Here is a 23,870-nt window from a genome sequence, read left to right as displayed (position 1 = left end):
ATTATTTGTACTAAAACAGAGCAACTTCTATGTCTGACAGGCACTACATGTAACACAAATACACACAGAAGTAGGCATGGAAAAATGTGCATATGCAAATACACTGACAAATACTGTGTAAGTGTAATGGAACAAAAAATTTATTTAATTATCCAATGCATTAGAATACCCTTTTGAGATAATGATGTTGGATAATTAGCAGTTAAATTCTAGAATGTGTACAGTAGTGACTCAATTGAAAGCAATAATAATGGTTCCTTTTAGAAAACCCCCATGTTTAGTACTTCATTGATCTTTCATATGACGACACATGTCAATACGACCTTCAGAATTCAAGCCATTAGGAAAAAATGGCCATGCTGAAGTGCCACCACAGCTTTGACAATTAATCATTTGGTCAGCACTCTTTAAAGATTTCTACACATTTATATAACCATTAGTCACATTATAAATTGTTTCTAAGCGTTTTTATGGAATGTCTTGTGAATAAGGATGGCATTGAACGAAATTTTAATGCCATTCCAATTTTCTTAATCTGCTGTGAGGCAACCTAAAAAGAAAGGGAAAAAAAAATCCCAAACTTCTTACCAGAATAATAAAAGTAACAGGTCCAATGAAACTCCAGATAAAGTAGTTATCTACGTGTAGCCAGCAACTATTATGGAAGAAAGAGAATGAAAAGTGAAAAGGTGCATTAGCACCTCAGTCCAATAAATGGAAACTGCAAAAATACTTCTTATGGTAACACTTTGCCAGTAAACAATGATGAAGATTGCACAGTACCACCTATTCCATGGACAACACCTAACCTGAACTCTTCCAATGAACTCTAAATAACACAATTGAACCTGAAACTACATCATTAGGAATAACTAACATAAGGAGAAACAAAACCAAAGCAAGCTCTCCTTTCAGTCAAAAGGTTTGATGACAGGCGTTATCATGGACTAATGAAACTAACATCAGTAAATAATTTTTGCAGCCTTCCCATGTGATCTTCAAAGTCTGCTTTTAACTTTATATCCTATGTTAAGTGCTCACGCCTGAGGAATATGAGACAGAAAATGCTCAGATGCCATGTTTTGCTGAATAATAATATGGTATGAATAAAATGTCCCATCTGGGAGTTGAACTGTAGAGAAAGAATACATAAGATACCAGACTAAATGACGTATAAACCTATTAGGGTCAACTTCACTCAGCAATTCATTTTTCAAGCAGCCCAGTTCCCTGCTGAATTCTCTTATTTGTCTTTCATCAGTAGCAACATCAAGCAGCTTTCTTGTAGTCAACAATATCTTCCCCCTCTGTAACTAATTTCATCAAAGGACAAAATAAACACTACTGAAAGGCAAATTCATGCCTCCAGCAACTCAAATCCTCAGAAATGTTTCCTATCTACCTTCTGTCACTTCCTATATACATCCGTATTTTTGTAAATAAAAGGCAGTGGCTAATTTTAATCCCACTCTACTTGCCTGATAAAATATTATCAAAATAAAACACATAGGTTGGAATATTGTACTGTCATACTTCAGGATGAGAGCTAGCTAGAGGGACAGCTGAACAAAGAGATCTAATGAAGCATTAGCTTAAAACTGGGTGGTTAGGCTTGTCAGATACTTTAAGTTGAGAAATTTTGCTTAATATACATCTGAGTACAAAAAGTTATTTACTTTTTCAATTTGTTTCAGGTCAATCTTTTGTGTTAAAAGAAAGACCATAATTTAGAATTGGTCTCTCTAGAGTACAAATCCCCTGAACCCAGAGAATTACAAAAGACTTGATTGTAATTTGTGCACAGCATCGCCATTCTCTTACCAATAAAGCTTTCAGATGGTATTTTAGTCTGTCAGAGACCCTCTGACAGCTAATAGGCTTTAAAAAATTATTCACTTGAAAAACACTCAGGTCACTTGCAATTACTTACGCTTTCTCTGTTCCGTAGCTCTTATAGTCAATAGCTGCTGAGACACCAACTACTGTAGCAGGGAAGAGGTAGCCAGCAACATAATAGTACTTCTTTCTAGAATATTCACTTTCAAATACTTCTACTAACATTAGATAAAGCTGCACTCCTTCTAGACACATCCAGGCAAAGGCTGCCAGGAAGAAAAAGTGTAAGAGACCTGCAAAAACCGGACATGCAATCTGCAAAGAAAGAGAGAGATGGAAATGTAAACCACAAAATCTTCACATCATTACCTCTCCAAATGAAAAGTGTGCAATAGAACTGCAGATAGTTTTATTAGAAACATTTCACAAATTCAGGAGCATCTTCCCTCAAAATATACTCTGAACATTTGAAAACACTAATATGTGTTCAGTAGTTACAGAAAGTGAATTAGCTAAACAGTATGAATGAAGACAAAGAAATTGCACCCTCATCTCCCAGTCATCAATTTCAGAGTGGATTTCCTAATTTCATAAGCAACTTTTTAATTTTGAAACTGATATGGTTTTACAACTTACAGTTTAGATAATCCTAGACATGAACCATTGGTTCTCTATGTATAATGTGATACTACATATTTAAAATTATGAAGTGTCTGTCCCATGATTTTTGTCTGCTATAACATGGAAATTTCTACTGTTGTAACAGAAATCGGTCTTAATTCTTTCCCCATTGGCCAAATTCTGGATGAAACTATGCTAGATTATTAGTTTCAACTAAATGAATTATGTCAGAATTAATTTTACCAATACTACCTAAATACCTACTTGAATGTGAAATGTAAAAAATGTATATACATATAGAAAAGGTTTTGTACTAATATATATAAAAATGTAGTCAATACCTGTTAAGACATTTGAATATATATAGAAAAGGTATTTATGTTCCTAATAGTCAACATTCAATTTCATCTCCTCTTTCAAAAGTCTAACCACCTGCTTTGTTAATAGTCAGTGTTTCTCAACTGAAAATAAAAAGCATATTTTGGGATGGATGTAAATACTATGTGTGACTATATCTATCTTATTTTCATGCTGTGCTTTTATGTTAGCCTTGCTGGGTTGGAGAGCTAAAAACCTGTCAGTGTTGTCATGTTTTAATTCAAATCCATTTCAAACAGTCATTTCAGAGAACAAGATCAGTACACAGAGAGAAAACTTACCTTGTACTCTGTCTTATCGATGCCTATTAGGAAAATGAACTCAGCAATGAATAGGTTGATACAAAGGTTCTTGTGAATAGTGTTACGATCACTTTGCAGGCCACGGAAAAAACAGAATGTGAAGATGCAGATGGCCAGGCAAACAAGAGAGATGACAATTCCCACCCAGGTGATGACAGTGAGGAGCAATTCGTGCACTCCATCTTTGTACTAGAAATAACCAAGAATGGAGAAAATTAATATGACTCTTCATGAGTATAAACAAAAACCTATTTTCACAGGTATCCAGAAAAGCTACTTGTTCATTGCATGAGATGGGCAAAATGTACTCAGTAATTTCTCAGTCTCAGGTCTTCAGTCCCAGAAGAGCAAGATCAGGGTAAGTAGAAGAGGAGCAAGTCTGAGAGAAAAATGTGACTATTTTATCCAGTTCAGATAGCATTTTCACTTTTTCTATGGCTCACTGCAGACTGGTTGGAAATACGAGCAGAGAAACATAATATTTTTAAGGTACCAATAGGCTCTGATGAAAGGAGAGAGGAGAGCTTTTCCAGGGACTTTCTACAGACCTGCAACTCCAGCAGAGAAGAAAGCAATGCTTTACACAATGATCAGGACAAAATGCAGAATATGCTGCCCATGTAATTCTGGCTTCAATCTCATGTTTAGCTAAAGGAGATTCCTTGCTTCAGTTCTTCACAGTGAACTTTTCAAATACAATGACTTAATAAGAAGTCCCATATCCCTTCATATATTGCATGCTCTTGGGCCCCTGACATGCAGGAAGTGCTTTAAATAGACAACAAAATTTCTGACTATGAAGAGGTGTTTGAACAACCAGTATGGAAGTTTCTTGACCTTCCTCGCTAAAGGAGAGCTGGCATTTGGGCTTCCAGGGAACAGCTTGCACAGCTACCTGAACAGACACTGCATCTGTACTGAGGGAGAGTCTATAAAATGGTTGTAAGGTTGGTCAGTAACTTTAGAATATGGCTTGTAGAAAACTCTTGCTCTTTCTTGTTTTCTCTTCCCTGTTATTTTGCTTGCAACTTTATGGATGAGTAAGAAAAGTGCTACAGAAAGCAAATTGCTTTGGAAAGAGTGGGTAGGAGCTATAAATACTAAAGAAACTTCAACAATTTTGGATCTTGCTAAAAATTTAAAGCTAAGTCTTTTAAGTTTGTTCTCTGTTGATGGCTGGAAATATCGTTACCTACCACAATTTCCCGACGAGCCATAAGAATTGCAAAGTTGGTGAGGTGACTGCAAGCACACGTTGTATGAGTTTTATTTGTGTCAACCAGTTTGCAGCCTTGAGTTGACCAGTATCCCATCATAGTCCTCTCTGAGTAGTTCCAGAAGGAACAATTTGCATTGAAATAATTGTCAGGCTGGGAGACAAAAGGATAACATAAAATAAGGATTTTACACACTAAGATGGCAATAACAGTTGTTTAATATGTGTAAAAGGTAATTTAGATTAAACTTTGCATGTTTTGGACAATAAAGTTTTTCATCAGCAGAACTGTGGACTATGTTGCACAAGGAAGGCATCTAGTTTAAAAGGGGCTTTATAGTCTGAAGTACTCTGAAGTGTAGTCTCAATTACTGCAGACCCCATTTCAAACAATTACAATTTTTATGCATGGATGGTACATTATAGTTATTTTTGCTTTCTGGAAAGTTAGGACTGTGAATTTATTCTGAAGATATTTTTTTCTGTAATTGACAATTTGAAAATAGGATCTTGTTCCTTTGGTTCTCATCTCTGGTCAGGCCAAAGTCATGTGAATAGTTATCACAAAAAAGTTCACTCCTCAATGCCTATCTATTTTGATGAAAAAAAAAATACAACCAGATTTAAAAAAACAGGCAAATGAGAGGAAAAATCTAACCATATTTTCTCTATCACAGTAGTGATTGTTTATTTTGTTTTATTTGAGACATGAAAAGAGAAAGGGACAAACTTAAGAGCAAAGAAACACATTAAATTAAATACCACAATGAAAATATACAACAATTCAAAGTATAACAGATCAAGATACCATACTTTATTCTTTGCTGAATAAATGCAATTTGAACAATTTGTATAAGGTTCCATAACATGGACCAAAATTAATGTAAAAAGTTAAAGAGTCAATAAAACTTACTACATCAAACCATAAAGAATCTTAACAGTTATTTTCTTCCTTTCTACTAAGGTAAGAGTTAATTTTCAGTTAAAAACAAATGAGTAATTTACATTTTCATGTTGATTACTGAATTAGCTTTCATTAAGAATACACTTAAGTTCTAATAATCACTGAACCAGGCTCATTTAATTTTATGTTCATAGACTTAACTCGCATCTCTGACCTAGTCCAACATTTAAAATTCAAATGGAAAAAAAAAGGTTGTTTTTCTGCATTGCTTTTCTCTCTTGCTGATTTTGTGACCTTCCCACTGACTCATTAGCATAACTCACATCAATGTGCTCCAGTGTGAAGTGCACGGGATCAGTCAGGTACACCCGGCTCGACTCTTTGTTGATGGAGGCTGCGATGACGTGCGAGTTGACGGCGATCGTGCTGTTCTGCCCCACCAAGTCACTGCCCAACTTTATGGTTGCATTTTCGGTACTCAGGAAACGACCCAAACTTTTGTAAATAATGAAAACCAGTTTGGCTAGTCCTACAAAAGAAAAAAAAGCCCATCATCACTCCACAGAGGTCTACAGAAAGACAGCAACCTGTACTCCAATGACAATTAAGCATCAGTAAACTGAGAGGTATTTTCAGGCCATGGACTTGAAGAAAAACGACCAGGTACCCATAATCATCAAAAAACAGCTGCAGAGCAGCTTTGTGGTGTTATGTTTTGATGTTTTAACTGGGTAAGGTAGGTATTATAGAAGTTAATGGAGTTCCACTGTTCCGTGCCCAAGGCTCACCATTCCTGCTGTTCTGTTTCATGGTTCGTGCAGAGAGCTGAATCCAGTTGCCTCCTTTACCAGCCTGAGGAAATCGCAAGTCCTGCACTTGGCCCTCAGTCGAAAGCACTGCAACATCCAAAACTAAGCAGACCAGAGGAAAAAAAATTGTTTAAAAAGGAGAATGCAGATAAAGTCTCTTGGCCAGATTACAATATGCCAGATGACAATTTTTTCCCCCAGTCTTTATTTAGATTTCTCACATGGCTGTCTGTAAGGCAGATTTGTACTGCGTGCTTCAATCACACAGACTTAGCTTCTTTAACTAAATCTAATGTGCACTGCTAAAATGACAGCACTTTAGTAGTGATAACATGACTTCAAACCTTGTTCAAATTTGTGCCCACAAAGCATCCCGTTAAAGATACTACACACATGTTGCAAAAAATGTTAGTTTTGAAGCTCTTAACGTCTATACAGTATCCTCTGCTGACAAATTTAGATCTTTAAGTATTGATTTAGATATAAAGAGTTTTTTAAACAGTCAGCAAAGAATACCTAAGTATACTCATGCCACATATTTAGCTAAATCAGTATACGTAGCTAAAAATTATTTCCAATTTTTTTTTCCTACATTTACTTCTGTATATTTATAGGAAATAATTTTATTAATTCTGCTAAAAAGCATTTAAATTGAAAAATCAGATGCTATTCAGCCATATTTCAGTATTACTTTTATAACACATTGCATATTGGGAAATTTTCACGGGATTACTACTGAATGCTGGATTTCCTTGGATAGATAAAATCATATAGGTGAGAGTGGACAATTGCTTGACAAAATCTGTGTTGTATTAAACCAGTCCAGCTACAGATCTAAACTACAGACTGACAAAAAGTATGAAATTAGGAAATCACTTCTCTTTCTCCAAGCCATACACACATATGTGTACTAGGAATTCAGTCTTGCATGGCATCAGGGAAGTGTTATTATGACATGAAGACAGCTTATCACAAGAAGTAATATTCAGTGTCTACTCATCTCCGTGGAACTGCTTGTGTACATCCAAAGGCAGATCTGTGATTCTACCCACATTCCTTCAAAACAACTGGTGCAGTTCCTTTGATAACAGACTGTGAGACTTTTCCCCATCCTTTCCCAGTATCTTCCTACTCAATTAAAAACTAGGCAGAATCATCTTCTACAGCTACAAATATGCAGACACTGAAACGTGAAAAGTCTCATTTCTGCAGTCTATTCCAAGTCTCTATCTTGGTACTCTGCATATTAGCAGACTTTCAGGTTCCTTGTACCTCCCTGAGACTACATTAATCTCTGTAATAAGGAATATTAATTTTATGCATAGCAATGATTTTTGCTTTAACACATCCTGCACAACAATATTTGCACATCTCTAATACCAAACCCCTTCATTTCTCTGTCACCACTTAAATTCTAAATTACGCTCCAACTATCTCCATCTACTTTGCAGTCTCTGGAGCATAGCTATTCTGCATTATGGGAGATGTAGTTCACTGAACACATTTTTACCTGAAGGCAGTCATGTTTAATATAAACATTTGGCCTATGCTGAGTGCCTAAAATATTTAACTGGCACAGCACATTGCAAAAAAAGCAATTTAAATTCATTAGGAACAGTTGATATTTAACAGAAAAGTCTTTTCTGCACCTCTACAGAAAGTAGCTACCTCAAAAAAATCCATACTCTGCCTTTTAAGTACTCTTCACATCCACGCATTCTGCTAATGATTTTTCAGTGATAAATCAACTTTGTAACATCAACTACTTTCCATTTTATAATGTATTAATGACAATGAAGAAGAAGGCTAATTTCAAAGAACCAAACAAGAAAAGTGTGTTTTCCCTGCTTTGGAGCACTCACCTTTCCATCAAACATTGTACAGCTCAGCCTTCAGAAAGTATGTTGCTATCTGAAGCACTTTTTCCTCCTTTTGTGTAAAGCAATACATAGCACTTTAACTTATGCTCGAAAAGAAGTTTACTTACCAATATTTTCTGTGGGCATTGAGACTCTACTTGGTTCTACAAGGTTATCAGCCAAGACAAAAGCCCCTTCTTCTAATGTATCAAGTAACATTGTGGCTGCGTGGGCTTGTTCTGAAGAATTCATGTCCTTCCAGGACTCCAGAGCTTCAGGCCTGAGCAAGTTGTCCACTGTATCCACAACTGCCTGCATTCATTAGAAAACTATCATTAGGTCTGAAGCCCTAGGCAGCTGGGGAAAATTCCCAATGTTATACGGCGACAATTATAATACTTAACTGTCAGAATGATTTACTGTGATTTAATGGCACAAGAACACTATTTTCAACATTAAAATATTTTCCATCTGCTTGTTGGATTAGCATGAATAGAAGCGCAGCTAGCCACTAGCATTGTGTGGTCTCTAAGCAGTAAACATGCAAATTTGACTTGTTTTGTATCAGATATAAGTTTGGTATTATTAATGTGCTGAAAAATGTAAAAATAAATGCCAGAAGTCTTGCCTGAAGCTTTCATCTTAATGTCAAAATGTATAACTTCTATTTAAAAATGCTAACGCCAAAATTAGCACTCTGCATTTTAGGCTAAAATGACAATAATTGTCCTCTGGAAACTGAGCCCCACTAGTGCAGCCATAGCACTATAAACTACTTGTCTATGACAAATAGACCTTCTTTATTACAGAAGGCATGAAATGAAGCTGACTCAGTGGATATAAATTAGTTTTGGCCACTCTCACTCCCCCTCCTGTTCCTGTACCTGTTCATAGATACTTAGAAGGATTACCAACTCCCATTCCTGCACAAAGGTCAGTTGGAAAAGGAAATCAATAGTGCAAACAAGATGTCCACTGACCGCTCCTATTATCAGTGATGGCAAAACTGTAAGGCTGAATAAAAGCTGCTATTTTAAAAAGTTTTACTTGTAACAACTCTATCATCACGCTTTAAGGTTCACTGAGCTGCATATAAGGTAGTAATAAATAAGGAAGAAGAATAATTCAGTGACATGATTACATTATTTTACAAAATAATCCAATCAGAGTAATCAGGTAATCAATTGAAGGCAGGCTTTTACATTAATGCATAACATTGCTGTGCACCGAGTGCGCTGTGCATTGAGTACAGCAGGCACTGCTGTAACACCCTGTTTACTCTGTCCCATTTACCTATTCCTAATGTGTCATTAAGCATATATATAATTTGTTTGATCAATTTAAAAGCATTGGAAATGGAAACAGAACACATTATACAAACAGAAGGATGTCAGTCTGGAGTACTATATTGTGCAAACAAACGAATGGGAAAACTTGGTCAAGGCTACTGTCAGAGCAAGATTAATTAGCCTAATCCATTTTAATATCCTCTTTCTGTCTGCACTGTGAGCCACCACGACCTTCCTGGCAGGTGGAAGATACTTCGAAGTGGCTTTAAAGCCTTTTTTCTTTCTCTAATGGGAGAATAGTCAACATGCTCGCACTGATACTGCTGTAGCCATTAACTAGAGTGGAACCGAAATTGGTCTGCAGAGGCCAGATTCATTAGTCACTAAAAAATACAGATTGGAGCCTCTAATCTGAGGTACAAATGAATTCTCTGTCACAAAGTGGGAACTTGCTTCATTTGCATAGTGTAAGTCAGCTTTTGATTTGTAATTTCAAGAGGTTTATTAGTCTTATCTAAGCAGAGAAGCCCATTTGAGACCTACAGAAAATGACACCAGTTGGAAATTAAGGTTCTGCTCTGGTTTCTCATGTATCGCCATACAGCACTGACGGTATGCATTCATTGATATGATACGCTTTTCGTTCATTATGGCATAACCTAACTCTGCATTTTCCTTGTGGAAAATCATCACCTGCCCAGGAATATTTCTGAAGTTCTTCTCCTCTCAGAAAGAGGCAAATGGATGGGAAAAACCCCACAGCCCCTATGACACAGATGTTGGAGCAGCCTTGCTACTGCTCTTCTCACGATCCTGTTTGCTAATGGAAAGGAAGCAGAAAAACCCACTCTACCCAAACCACATCAGCTGGATTACCCTTTACTATTAAAATGTATTTGCTAATAAAAAGATATTACAACTATAATTGCTTGTGAAGTAAATTTCTCTCCAGATCTTTGTCTTTTTGGTCAAATTTCTGTAAAACTGGACATCTCCCATGCACTTCCAGGGCTTTGGGATAAAAGACAGAAGTGCCCTGTACAGAGAAATCTCTTTTCAATAAGAGTCTGAACTTTTTTATTATGTTGTAAAGTATTTAAAAATTCTTTCCAAAAATAATTCTTACATTTCATCTCAGAGGATACAAGTAAAAATCAGTATTTTAAAAGAAATTTTGAAAAAATCTGCAATAAAATCTTTCAGAGCCAGACATGTCTGTTCTAGGACTTTTTTCTGCCCTTCATAGGGGCGAGGTGGCATTACTGGCATTGTACTGCAGCAAAGGAGCTGGCCACTACAGGCAACCATTCTACAGCTGGTGAAAAGAACTGGAAATCAGGTAGCAATGTGTTACACGCCTTCTATATAGCCTGGTTAATGGGACACGTGGCAGACATTTTACTAGTGAAGTTAGAGAAATGTTTGTCTTTGCATTATATCCTCAAGTCACTGAATTGTAACAATTCTTAAAACTGTAAGAAGGAGTGATTTTACTAGGCATAAGAATACACACAAAGCAAGCTATATAATGTACATTTTTCTTACAAGCAAATTAACTCTAAACAGTCTTTGATATAAAATTCTACCAAGGTGAACTAATTTCTTTGAGTTGCAAGCTTTTTACTCCTGTCCAAAATTTTATTACAAGAGAGATGCTATTTCCAATCAGATAATAATCCCTTCTGCTCTTTTAGTTTTAAACAAGTTAAGGTACAAGAGGTATGAACTTTGATCTTTTTTTTTTTTTTTGAGTGCTATACCTGTGCAAAGCCAACATTTGTAAAGTTGATATGGGGCACAATACACATTTATCAAAGACTGAAATACATAGGATCATGCAGCAAGATGATAAAGCGTGGCAGGTTGCTGAAGCAGGGAGAAAGCAGGGTGACAGCACAGGAGATATACCTTAAGGTAAGCCCTGCACGTCTTCTCTCGTTTTTGGAGCTTTTTAATAAGGAAAAAGAAAATCAGAAGTTAGAAAGATTCTGGAAAACTTCAGAAAGAGAAAAAAAAATACTCTGGTGTTTCAAATTCTGATTTTGAATGACAGCCTGGACATAAATCTAGTTTCTCTCCATGATGACTACAAAAGAACATCACACAGGAAATGTTTTTTCCCAGCTGTGGTTTAAGCCCAGCTGGCAACCAAAGACCACACAGCCACTTGCTCATTTGTTCACCAGCAGGACTGGGGAAAGAATCACAAGGGTAAAACTGACAAAATCCAGGAGCTGAGATAGACACAATTCAATAGGTAAAACAAAATAAAACAAACCAGGGAATTAATTCACTGCTTTCCATGGGTAAGCAGGTGTTCAGCCATTCCCAGAAAAGCCAAGCTCCATCACATGGAATGGTTACTAGGGAAGACAATCTCCATAACTTCGAAGTCCCCCAGTTCTCCCTAATTGCCACCAGCTTTATATGCTGAGTATGATGTCACATCATATGTATGGAATACTCCCTTGGTCAGCTGGGCTCAGAGGTCCCAGCTGTGTTCCCTCCCAAATTCCCATGCACTCCCAAATTCCTTGACAGTGCGGCAGTAGGAAAAGAAGAAAATGCTGTGAAAGTGCTACTCAGCATTAACAAAAACATCTTTTTATCAAAGATATGAAAGATTTATTTCAGCATAAATCCAAAACGTAGCCCCATACTAGCCACTGTAAAGAAAATTAACTCTACCCCAGCCAAAAGCAGCACAGCAACCTTTACTCAGGTGTCTAGATATCTTTTGCCCAAATGGTGGGGTTTGTATGAAAAGGTCAAAGGAAAAAAATCTGTGTGTGGGCACTTGATCTGCCTCTGGGAAAACTATTTTAAGGGCATCTAGGGACTGTAAATAAAACTATTGCCAAAATAACAGAGAAATGCATGGATCTCTCTCTCTGTAAAGGAGGATGAAAAAATATTTCATTTGTGGCTTGCTGACTAGGCTCATGCAAGGAAGAGGCTGAGAAATATAGCATTTCCTCTGAGAAAAAGAGGAAAAGAAATAACACTGTAATTTGTATTTAAACCACAAAGACACATTTTCTCTGAAATATTTCTTGGCACATGTTTCCAGAGAAAACATTAATTCAAGTTTCAGTTATGTGCAGTAAGGCCTTTTTATAAAGATCAATTATAAGTCATGTTGGTGTCTTTAGAAGTCTAAGAAAGTGCTATTATTCTGCAGGAAGTTGGATTAAAATAAAACCCTGCACCTATGCAGAATTCCACTGATTTTATTATATGTTCAGGGTTAAAAGGATCACTGGATAAACATGCTGATTTGTTACAGAATTTCTGAGAGCTAATACTCATTTCCCTCACACTAGTTATAATGCATTCCAGATTTTAATATGGGACACAGCTATGTATTTTAGGACCAGTCAGCTATTGTGAATTACATCTTATTCCCTAAAGAAGGTAATTACAACTTTCTGCTGTGTATTTACTGCTGTTTTCTCCCATATGCTTATTCCAGAACTATACACATGCAGGAACAAAGTATAGATTAATGTTTCTGAAAGGAAAAAAATACTAAACCCAAGAGCAATTGTTATCCCAGCAGGAGGAGGTGATAGGAGGTGTGTACCTTGTTATAACTCCTTCCAGCGGAGTCTTTTTCACTGGGCCGTAGCTCCTGAAGCTGAGCATCCAAAATGTCCACGAGCTGTTCCATCAGCCTCACTGATGAACTAACATCTCCAGCAAAGACCGGTCCTTTGGTGTGTTTAGCCAGTTCATTGGCCAGACTAGCAGCATTTTCTCCACTTCTGATCTGAAATGACAGTTTATATTATCTCAGCAGGGTCCCTTGTTCTGCTTGCGGCTCCTAATTCCAATTCCCTGCGTACCTTTGTTGTGGTGAAATAACCATTTGCACATATATTGAAATCTGTAACTAATTGAGACCAATAACGTTCTCTTTATCTCAGAAGATTAAAGGTTCTTAGATCCGTGACACACAAAAGCAGTTCTTAACAGCCTTCAAAACCAGAAATCTGAGTGGGACTTTTGGGCTCGATCTTCTATTCATCCTCACTTTCATTTTACTGCCATTATCAGACAGTAAGAAATCTGTTTGTTCATACCAGTGCTTGAGGCATTTGAAAGTCAAGAAGCCTTGTACTGACAACAAATTACCCAGTTTTCATAAACTTTTTAAATCTCAGTAGGGAAGGAAAATACAGAAAGTGGTTCTGCAGTTTAATCATACCATTATCAATGCACTCAGACAAAAATCTATTTATTACAGTGTAATTTTTACTGAACAAAAAACCCTGCTGTATATCAGAGGTTTTGCTGTGTGTTGTGTAGTATTTGATTTCTTAAGCAAATATTGCTTTTGGTTTTTGAAAACAAGCAAAGCTACTTTGTTTTAAATAGTGATGAGAACATGTAATCACAAATTCAACATAAGAATTTAGCGAGGGCATACTAAAACACACAAGAACCTAACTGTTGGCCAGTGCTTTGCAAATGGAGTACACATAACTCCTACTTTTAATGAACACAGAGTAATAAGGACAACTTCAACAAACTGAAATATTAATGCTCAAGAGTTAAAATCCTTAATCACCAGCGCACGCCAGATTAAAAGGTTTCAACCAACCTTCTGAGCCAGCTGATTTACCCAGTGTGAGGTACAGTTGCTAAGATCAGGGCCTTTGGGGTTCCACATTCCTGTTAAGACCACGCAGAGATACGAGGCAGTTCCTACAACAGATGTAGAAAACTACAGTGAAATGGAAACCATTTTTCTGCATGCATTCAGGAAATTGGCTACACTGTGCTCCTAAACAACACTCAATTCTGAATGCTGCTAATGGTAGTACTTGACAATAATTGACAAAAACGTAAGGAAATAATGTAGATTACAAAGAGTAATAAAAAAAAATTCAGTGAAAAATACCAGACGTTTTCTGCAAACAAACAAAAAGCCCTTGATTTTTCCTGGAGCTCATCCAGAGGGGAGTTCATAATGAGAAAGGCAGCTGTAAGCATATTTCACAACAGTCCTCAAGCAATGCCCTAAAATTTGACCTGGATTCATGCAAGTGCAAACACAAGGTGATTCTGTGGCTATGCTCAAATGACAATTGCAGATTATAACTTGACCATTGCCTGTAGATACTGCACTCCCTGGGTAACAAAAAAATCGTAGGACAGACAGCCTGAGATTAAAAAATATTCATCATGAGAGAACTGCATATTGCTTTTAAAATGTTTGCTTGAAATCAAGATATATCTTTAAAGGCAATACCTCGTGTTCCTTTGGGGCAAGGGCGTTCAACCATCATTCCTCTTTGTGTTTGAGGCCAGCTAATCCCCCTGGCCTCAGTCGGTTCACAGAATCTCTCTGGCAAAGGGAAAAAACTTGTCACAGGAGGAATTTTAGTTGTGGAAATGGGTGGTGGTGGTTTGGGTCCTCTGCTTCCTTCCTTTGTTCCTCCAGCTGATGTTGTGCTTATGGGACCTCTCTGTGATGTAGTGCTAGTGGTTGACACTGTGGTTTTGTAAAGTTCTGCTGAAGAAGTTATTGTTACTGCTGTGGTAGGCACTGCACAGGGAAAAAACAGAGTAATAATAAAATAAATTACTTCAGAATTATATATAAAAAAAGTTATTTAAAAGTTATTTATGTAGCTTTCAAGGATTCTCTGGCGTCTCCTTTCCTTTATCTTAATATTACTCTTATTGCTATTCTGGATGCTTAAGATATAACTTTGAATTTTTTTTTTGTTTCTTTTTCTTTTTTTACTCCCAGCTCATACTGTTATGACGTTTCATCACATTCTCCAAATAATCTCTTCTGTAATAAAATTGATAGTTACATTTCTAAAACCTGAAAGGCATACTAGGGAATTATCAGTACATAAAAAACACGCTCAAAGCAATTAAAGATTACTTAATCACATTTGCAGCAGGAACAACTCAATAGATAGAATCATTTGAATCAGTGTGCCGTGAACAATGTAGTCCAGCTTTACCAACAAAGGCAGCGGGCTGTAACTAACGAGACCATTTTTGAAAAACAGACCCCAAAACTTCAAGCCACCCAGTACACACCTTCCAGGGCAATAATTATGATAACATCTTCCTACCCAGCAGTTATGCTGCTTGAGAGAGCTGCATGCCCGATTAGCTCCAAGCAGAGGCAGCTGCCAGCAGGTACATGGCGTTCTCCTCTTTGAACATTTGGGGCCTTAACACCCTTTTCTGATAGAGCAGGTAGGAAGACACAATTCACACAAGCCAGTGGCAAGGACTGAGTTTTCATCTTCTATCAAACACCATGACAGGCTTAGGCCAAATCCCTCCTGTTCGGGATGTGCAGCTGCTCCTGCCACTGACCCACGGCAGGAACTCACAGCTGGAGCTGCTGAGGTACAGCCCAAGCCATGCCAGGGCTTTCAGGCTTTGGAGAGATAATATAAGTTAATGCTAGTGGAGTCTGGAATGGCTGTGCAACACCTTCACGTGGATATTAAGAAATAATGCAAGTGAGCAAAGCAACTGCAACAGTTATCATTATTTCCAAATATTCATTAGTGTTCAAAATGCTTTACAGGCACAGAAAAGTACAGAGGCTTGTGCTGAGAATAAATAAGCTAATGAAAAATATTTTTGGCTTTTTTCTCTTTTTTTCTTGTTCTGCTAGACAGTTGCACTCTTGACTTACTGGACAATGCAGCTTCTCTTTAAATCATTAAATCATAAATAAAATAAAATAAAATGAAGAGCAGTCTCATTTTTTCATCAGTTGTTTTGTAAATTAGTGTCTTGCATAATATTAAATTTCAGCCATTTGGCAAATTACAATTTTCTCAAAACTCTTTTTCAATTATATTTCACTTATATTAGAGATTTAGAATATTAATGTATTTATTTATTTGCACATGAATTTAGGGTGAAGTTTTGATCATCATGATCTGTTTTTTCAAGACTAAAGGTAAAGATGTGCCTATCATCCCTCTCCTGCTCACAAACTTCTGCAGAGCCTGTCTTCTCTTCAGTCTCATTCTTGGCTGCTTGAACACAGCCTGTGTAATTGTGCTGAACTTGTGGCGTAGCCAGCGACTATTGAAACCCTCAGATCTGTTCTGCAAGTACTTGCCTGACATCTTGTGAAACTGCTCTAATTTGCTTTTGATTACAATGCATCCAGCCTTCTAGTGCTTCCCAATTAACATTTGTCAAAAGCATTTGCAATCACTTGCACAAGTGTCAGGCAAGGCCTGCTGAATCAGGTCCTTGGGAACAGGGAGCTCGTGGGGATGGGGAATGATGCAGGGGACAGCCAATTATTACAATCCATCTCCTAATACGCTCTGCTAATTAATACATATTTAAACATCAAAATGGGTATTAGCATTATTGCAATTACTACTCAAACCCTGTAATGTTTAGGAGAGTTTTGTCTCAGAAGCAAAATATCAGTGTCAGAATTCATAAAACTCTTTGAAGTTCAGTGGTGAGGTAACAATTTTCAGAACATATTTGGTGTTGCACCCTGAGCTAAAATAATTCTGCTGTCATTACACAACTTTAGTTAGTACAACTTTCATGCTATCCATTAAAATCAATTTCAAAGCCTATCACCCATGATTAAAAGATGACCTGCATAGCATGGTAGTACTACATAGAAATATATAAGTAATCTCACATTGTAGGAGAAAGACTTTAAAACACCTCTCGCAAAAAAAAAAAAAATGAAAAACATTGTAGATAACTTCTAAGAGCTTTTCTCTTCAATCAAATTTTAAAAAAGAAGTCAGTATATTTAAGAATGCACCAGGAACCTTCAGACAGTGCTGGAAGTCTGGGAAAGAAGGTGGTTGAAAACTAAGAAACAACTGAACACATCACTTCAAGGAACATATTTAGCTTTTAGAAGGCAGGTCATTTTGTCTTTAATGACATGTGGGAACTTAATCTGCTCGGCCACTCTCCTGAGCTGCACGAAGACACATGACAGCTGCCACCACCTGATGTGTCTCCTTCCGAGAGCTGAGGGCGGTGGCATCTGTGGGCTCTTGCCTTGCAGAGCACTTTGCCAATACAAGATATGGCAGTGATGATTAATAGGCTGCCACAGAGAAGAAGAACAAACTCCATGTCAAGGTCATTAACCTCTTGTTCTAAGCAGCAGGGGTGAAGCTATGTAGTTTTTGTCCAACTCCAAAAAAGCCACTTTTACAATGTGAGATTCTATTTTGACTTTTTCACTAGGCTTGACATGCTGAGGAGAAAACCAAAGCCTCTTCTGCCTTCTTTTTTAATTAAGAATGGTTCTTCTTATTATCAGCTGAAGACAGTCATTAAAATTAAGAAAATAAGAGAAAAGAGCAATTAGAAATAAATCCAAAGACTCAAATTGAGGCATAATTAATTTACATTTGTTTCAAGCAGCTCCTAACATCTGATTTAAACAGTTATGTATCCTATCTGTTACTAAAAATGAAGACACCACTGGAGTAAAACTTAACACCTGTTTAGCAGTGTGATGTCTATAAAAAACTTAACACAATTGCTGTAGGACAGCAGGGGAATAGTAACTTTCTTTCCCCAACTATCAGTGAAGAGCAGATTTAGAGGAGGCACACAAGCTATCTAGTATTCCTTGCCAAGAGGTTTCTATTCTAGGCAGGCACAAAAAAAGTTAAAAAAAACCCCAAACTAATCCAAGCCAAATAAAAAATATCCCCACCCAAAATACAACTCCAACCTTAGATTTAAAATTGCGTTAATTGTAATGCCCAAATTATGTGCCACTTCTGAAATTGGTTTCTTTTTGCCCTCTGGCATCCAGGTCATTTGAGAAATCAGCTGCATGGATTTTTTCAGTTACATGTATATTTTTATAGGTTAGGTATTTCAATTTATTCGGACACATGAAAATCTATATGCCTACCTTTATTCTCAAAAGGTGTCATACATGGAGCTGCTATGTAAGGCAACAGAGATCAGAAACCTGTGCAAATCACAATATTACTGCTCTGTACCTGTTTTTGTGCTTCAGTGAATAGCAGGGAAGGTACTAAGAGTCATCTAATTACCTATAGGTGACTCCAGCTATGATGTTAGTCAGTACTCTATTGACCCTGCCAAATCCCATTCAACTGAAAGTGAAATGTTTACACAGTCATTTATAAATTTATACCTTGAAAATAATAACACATGTGACAAAAAAATTAGCAAAATACCTGTGGTTAAGAGAGATGCTATCTGGTCCCCATTATGTTGTCTTTACTTGTACAACCACTTTTTAATTCATCTGTAGTCTATCAGATTTGATATACTAGTACAGACCCAATTTACTTAATTTGCTGCATGACTTTCTTGTAGATTCTTGGTGCTGCACTAGTTTCCTATTACTTCAAGCCCTTGGTGATGCTACTCTGAGTTTCTGTTCTGTCCATACTCACAACATCCATCTCTTCCTGCAGTGATCCAATAATACTTAATGATGGGTATCATGGCACAAAAGGGGAGACAACTACAGTTTGAACAGTTAGCACAAATTGGGATGAGTGTAGATGAAATCTCTCCCTAATGCACTAACACAGAACAAAAGGATTTATCTTCTTTTTGTTACCAAGGAAACCTTACAATGTAATGCTCATATTCACTTTTTACAGGGAAAATTCCCTCATTCTTCCTGGTCTTTTAACTTAGAATTCCATTAAAAATTCCTGTTTCACCAAGGATTCATTTGGACCCCTGGTACCTTTGTAGAGAGAATGTAACTGGATATATCCACTAAATTTACCAAGGATTTAAAAAACTCTGATTTGACTCAAAATTTTCAGTGTTTTTTTGCAAGGCCTGATATATTTGATTTCATTTTAAAATTAGGGTTTTGATTTTTAAATGCTTTTTACACTTAATTGTAGAAAACATGCTCTTCTGCAACATCTGAGCGTTACTTGACAGCTGTAGCTCTGAAAACCATTTCTACATCTACACCAGACACGCACAGCTGCAGGCTGAATGTTTTACACGTAGCATTGTCTTGGCAGGCACCTTGCAAATGCACCATCTTGGCAGACACAAGCACTGCAGAAACAGGAGGACCCCTTGCAGATGCAGCTGGGGCATTCGCCCAGCATCAGATTGCAGACGTGGGGCTCAGGGACATGGTTCAGTGGGGAACTCAGCAGGGTGAGCTTTATGGCTGGACTTAATGATCCTTCCATCATTCTATGATACATCTGTGTACTATAATTTCTGAGAGAAGCAGGAAGAAAATAACATAAAAAGAATAGGGTTAAGGGAGGAGTTCTAAGGGCAGCAGAAGCCACTGTCTGAGTACTAAAGCAGTAGTCTGTCTCCAGCAGCTACAGTTTTAGAAGTCTGAAGAGTTTCTCCTGAAGACTAAGAACATAAGGATACTGGGAAAGTCACAAGAAGAGAAAATGGTGTAGGTTTGCAGCAAGAGCAAGGTCAACATTAGGTTAATTGCAGTGGTATTTCAGAGGTTTCAACAGGGAGATTTAAAAATGAAGGAGACAATACAGAAAACAAAGCCAGGAGTTTCAGGACATGGATGAGCCCAAGTTTTGGCCCTGGGAGCAAATTTGAAGGGTAAGTGCAACTCAAGTCTGACAAATTCATCTTTCATGTGGGAAGAAAGACTGGTGTTTTTGAAGCACTTGGTAGCTGGACATTGTGGTGTAGACAAAAACTAATAGCCAAGACAGATATATAGGGAAAAAACTAAAAATCAGTGTGTGTCTTATCTATCATTGTTTCTCACTTGGCAACAGAAGGAACACAGATTACTCAGTTTTCCACAATGGTCCCAAGTTAACCATTTGAAAAGAAAGGGCCATGACTTCCAATTTTGAGACACTGACCTTGTGACACCATTAAATACTTGATATTAAAGTACTGTTGCAAACGACACTAAAAGAAAGTTCTTGTGTTAGGTGACTTACAGAATGTTATCGTAACTCCTATGTTGTTGAGTAGATGATTAAGAAATCTGAGTTGACCACAAAAAACCCAAACCAAATTAGAATTAAAAAAGCACAAAAATGCCATTTGTCAGGCATGCTTAAAAGCTGATCTAATTCCATATGAGATAAAAAATCCAAATGTGTATTACACATGTTAATCCTTTATATAATAGTTGAAGGACTGAGCTGCAATTTATACAGAATTTATATTGAAACAAAGAGGAATTGGAAATATAATAGAAATAAATATAGAAGTAGATACCATAAAGAATTTCTCCTTGCTTTTATAGCAGTACATCTCAAGGACAATTACGTTAGATAATTTTTCCTTTCATTTAGTATTTCTAACTACAGGCAATTGGCTTAGGCAAAAGAGGAAATGACCTGAAACATATTCTTAGATCTGCAATGTACATACCCACACAAAATTAAAATACTAGGTATTGGCTTTATGTAAGGAAAATACTGTGTGTGAATTTATGCATCACATGCTCAAAATGAGTGTCTTCATTTGGTTTCTATATTTTAAAAAGACCAGAATCAAAAGATGTTTACTGATGTCCTAATGCATTTAAAACCCAAACTCATAACTTACTCAAATATTCCTTGTCTGTCTTCATGGGTGAATGGGCAAATAGCTCAGAGGAGAGGCAAGCACCCCGCAGCGTGCCCTGGACCCATTCTTGCCTAGGTCTTGTTGGAATAAACAATTTCTGCTCCTGCCTTGCATGCCAGCAAGGAACCCAGAAAGAGAAAAGGGTGCTGGTGGATGCCCAAATCTGGTTCTGAGAGCAGATGGGATGTGGCCAGCACATACACTATAACTTAAGATCCTGAAGATTCTCTCATAATTAAAACATTATGAAATGTCTTACTGGAGACGTTTGGAGGTTTACTAAAGTGAACGAAGGATTCCACAAAGCCTTTTCTGACCCTGCTTTTCCTTTACACTTTTTCTTTCATGCAGTGACTTAAAGATTAGCTTTTTTCACATTCACAGCAGCTGCCTGAACTGCAAAAGCTACTCAGAGCCTGCACCTACATCTTCTCCTCTTACTCTTAAAGCTTTGGACAATTTAAAATGCATCTTTGTCTCAAATGAACTGAATGAAAAGTGGCATGCATGAGAATGTATGAAAATGAAAGCTTTAATTTTTTTTTAATTACACAGGTGGTTTATCTCTCTGCTAAGAGCGGCCCCAAAGCCTCCCTGAGGAATGGACTTGCTCGATGTACAGAGAGCAAAGCTGGCCAGTTCCCCAAACACCTGTAACCTGCCTGAGCCTGGCCAGGTATTGCCAGGGAGGTCTGCAGGAGACTGGACAGGTCATCCATGGCTTTGGAGATCACTAACATATTGGTTCTACACCACCCTGTTCTGCTGCCTCATATGCAGTTTTGTACCTGGAAAAGCTATATGTGTGTTGTTATAATTGTGTGCATAATTCAGTTTGCACTGCTGTGCATGAATCAGCTTTGCTGAAGCAGGACAGCTACTTTTCATGTGGAGAAGCCATTATTACTACTTTCTTGAAGTAGAAAAAACAGCTGCTAAACATGCATAGCAGTTAGATGAGAGAAGTGAAGTATTACCTTCATTGCTAAAGCAGCTTTTGCTGCATATATCTTCTGCCACAGAGCATTTCTCCTGGTATTTACTCTCCTCTGTAGATATTAATATGTGGCTGTGCCTGTTCATGTAATTTTTAGGGATTTCTGACACCTAAAGACCCCCGTTTTTCTTTTCCCTTTTGACAGTTAGTATCTTTCATTTTAGGAAGTAGTACTAACTTCTAGCAAGCTGGAATGCAATTGTAAGGGGCTTACTGAGAAATCCACTAAAAAGATGTCAGACAATCTTGTCTAACCCGACATTAGAAACTGTGAAAATAAGGCTGCAGAGAAATACTTATGCTTGGTATTGCACATTAACCCCATATGTCTCCTCTGGGACCTCCCAGCACACATTGCTCTCCACTGCTGGCGCCAAGAAGTTAAAAGATCTGCGTGTGTGCTGTAATCAATTCAGAAGGCAGGTAACACCGAGCGGATGGGAACAGGCTTTGGGCTCAGCATGAAGCAACTCCAACTTCCAACTCAGTTTAGCTGTTGGAGTCAAACTGACTGATGGTGACTGATGGTATAAAGTAAATAATTTCCCAACTCATTCTCAACCACAGAAAAGCTATGCACTTGCATTTAAAAAAAAAAAAAAAAAAAAGAAAAAGAAAAAAGCGAAAAAGCAAAAAAGAACAGCACGAGCCTGTAAACCAAATAAAGTAATTCTATTTCTCTTCACAGGTTCTGCAAATTTGTCTTGCACTGCTTTAATGCTGCTCAGCTTAGCACAGTGCAGACAAAAAACTCTTCCTCGCCTTACTGTCATGAGCTAAATCTAAGACCAAAAATATTGTTAACTTATTTCTCTGAATGAAAACACCAAGAGATCAAAAATGAGAAAAAAAAAGAAATTCTTACCTTGGGCAGGATCAGGTGGGCCAAACTCCAAGGAGTATCGCAGAATGAAGTTGTTATTCCACACATAGAGCTGGTTGTCTCTGGGGTTGTAATCCACTGCGGCGATGTACTGGTACTGGTTGGGAAAAGGAATGTCCACGTGCTCGCCCCTGCTCAGCCTGGTGTTGTAGATGTAATCAATGGCGTTCCTGCCGGTCTCACTCTCATTGTCCTGATACACTGACCGCACCACGTACAGGACACCGCATATCATGAAGGCATTGGATGCTGCCCGCTTGTCGTAGGTGGTTTCCCAGGTGGCTTCGAAGCGCAGAGTGTAGGGGTTCAGCTGGCTGATTACTATCATCCCGTTGTTTTGTTCCGTAGCATAAATTACCCACAAGCCGTTTTCATCAACTGCCAAGTCAATATCAGTCTTTCCTCCCCACCGATATGGAGAGGTGTCATGGTAATTAGCATAATTGATTATGGCCTCTCCACTCTTAATTCTAGTCCTCAAGTCAAATTTTACTATGTTCCGAGTTCTTTCCTTGTTGAAAAAGACAGCTCCGTCATACACTACAAATCCAGTGCCATCCACTCGGTTTGGGAGTTTGTACGTCGTCTGCTGGCGTCCGTTCTGGAAGTCCTCTAAAGAAGCATATTCTATCAAAGTATCCGTGCGATACGGAGTCCATGGCATGAAGTATATTTTATCTGCAGCCTGGAGAGGATCTTTGCACCAAGCACCTGCTTTTTGCTCAGCTTCATATAAATACGGTGAGTCCACAATTGCTTTCAACGTCCCCGGGCAAACAAAAACTAACAGTCACAGAGAGAAGTAAGACAAGAATTATGTCAAATTGAGACTATCTCATAATAAAAATTAAAAATAAAAAAAAAAGAAAAAAAAAAGGTAGGTAAATCATAATGACTGTGTCAGGAAGAAAAAAAAATCAATTTAATTGGCACTAGATTATACCTTATGTTATAATTAATGCAATTATCACCCTTTATCATCCACTTTTCTTAAAGTTACCATGTTCTTGCTGTACCAGTATGGAAAGTGGATGGGAACTGTTTTCACTAGTACAGACCAAGGCTCAATGGCATACACAGACAGCTGAAAATGTAGAGCTAATCTTGCATTTTCGTTTCAGACTTTTAGTGAGTACACATTAACGCTCCAGAGCTTTTAACTGGTGTGCAGCAGTGTGCTAGGTCATTTCAGTCCAAAAAAAAATCGC

General features: G+C 37.6%; 1 protein-coding gene across 18 annotated transcripts in view; it reads right to left on the bottom strand.

The window, feature by feature from the left end:
- Window positions 1-23,870, bottom strand: part of ADGRL2 (adhesion G protein-coupled receptor L2) — a 383,827-nt gene that overhangs the window by 21,961 nt on the left and 337,996 nt on the right. For 13 of the 18 annotated variants that reach the window (XM_030953164.1, XM_030953165.1, XM_030953163.1 and 10 more), the window contains 12 exons: window positions 22,645-23,445; window positions 14,469-14,765; window positions 13,818-13,921; window positions 12,798-12,983; window positions 11,123-11,161; window positions 8,054-8,237; window positions 6,046-6,168; window positions 5,581-5,786; window positions 4,334-4,507; window positions 3,117-3,326; window positions 1,931-2,151; window positions 589-655 (listed from right to left, as the gene is read on the bottom strand). In XM_030953164.1, coding sequence (XP_030809024.1) covers window positions 589-655; window positions 1,931-2,151; window positions 3,117-3,326; window positions 4,334-4,507; window positions 5,581-5,786; window positions 6,046-6,168; window positions 8,054-8,237; window positions 11,123-11,161; window positions 12,798-12,983; window positions 13,818-13,921; window positions 14,469-14,765; window positions 22,645-23,445 — 2,612 coding nt within the window. The remainder of the gene's footprint in view (window positions 1-588; window positions 656-1,930; window positions 2,152-3,116; window positions 3,327-4,333; window positions 4,508-5,580; window positions 5,787-6,045; window positions 6,169-8,053; window positions 8,238-11,122; window positions 11,162-12,797; window positions 12,984-13,817; window positions 13,922-14,468; window positions 14,766-22,644; window positions 23,446-23,870) is intronic. The other 5 variants (XM_030953169.1, XM_030953181.1, XM_030953171.1 and 2 more) reach the window with 1 other exon arrangement.

This window comes from Camarhynchus parvulus, chromosome 8 (assembly GCF_901933205.1).
Source record: "Camarhynchus parvulus chromosome 8, STF_HiC, whole genome shotgun sequence".
NCBI classification, from domain to species: Eukaryota; Metazoa; Chordata; class Aves; order Passeriformes; family Thraupidae; genus Camarhynchus; species Camarhynchus parvulus.
Note: the sequence above shows the minus strand (reverse complement) of the source record. Positions and strands in the feature narration are given on the sequence as shown.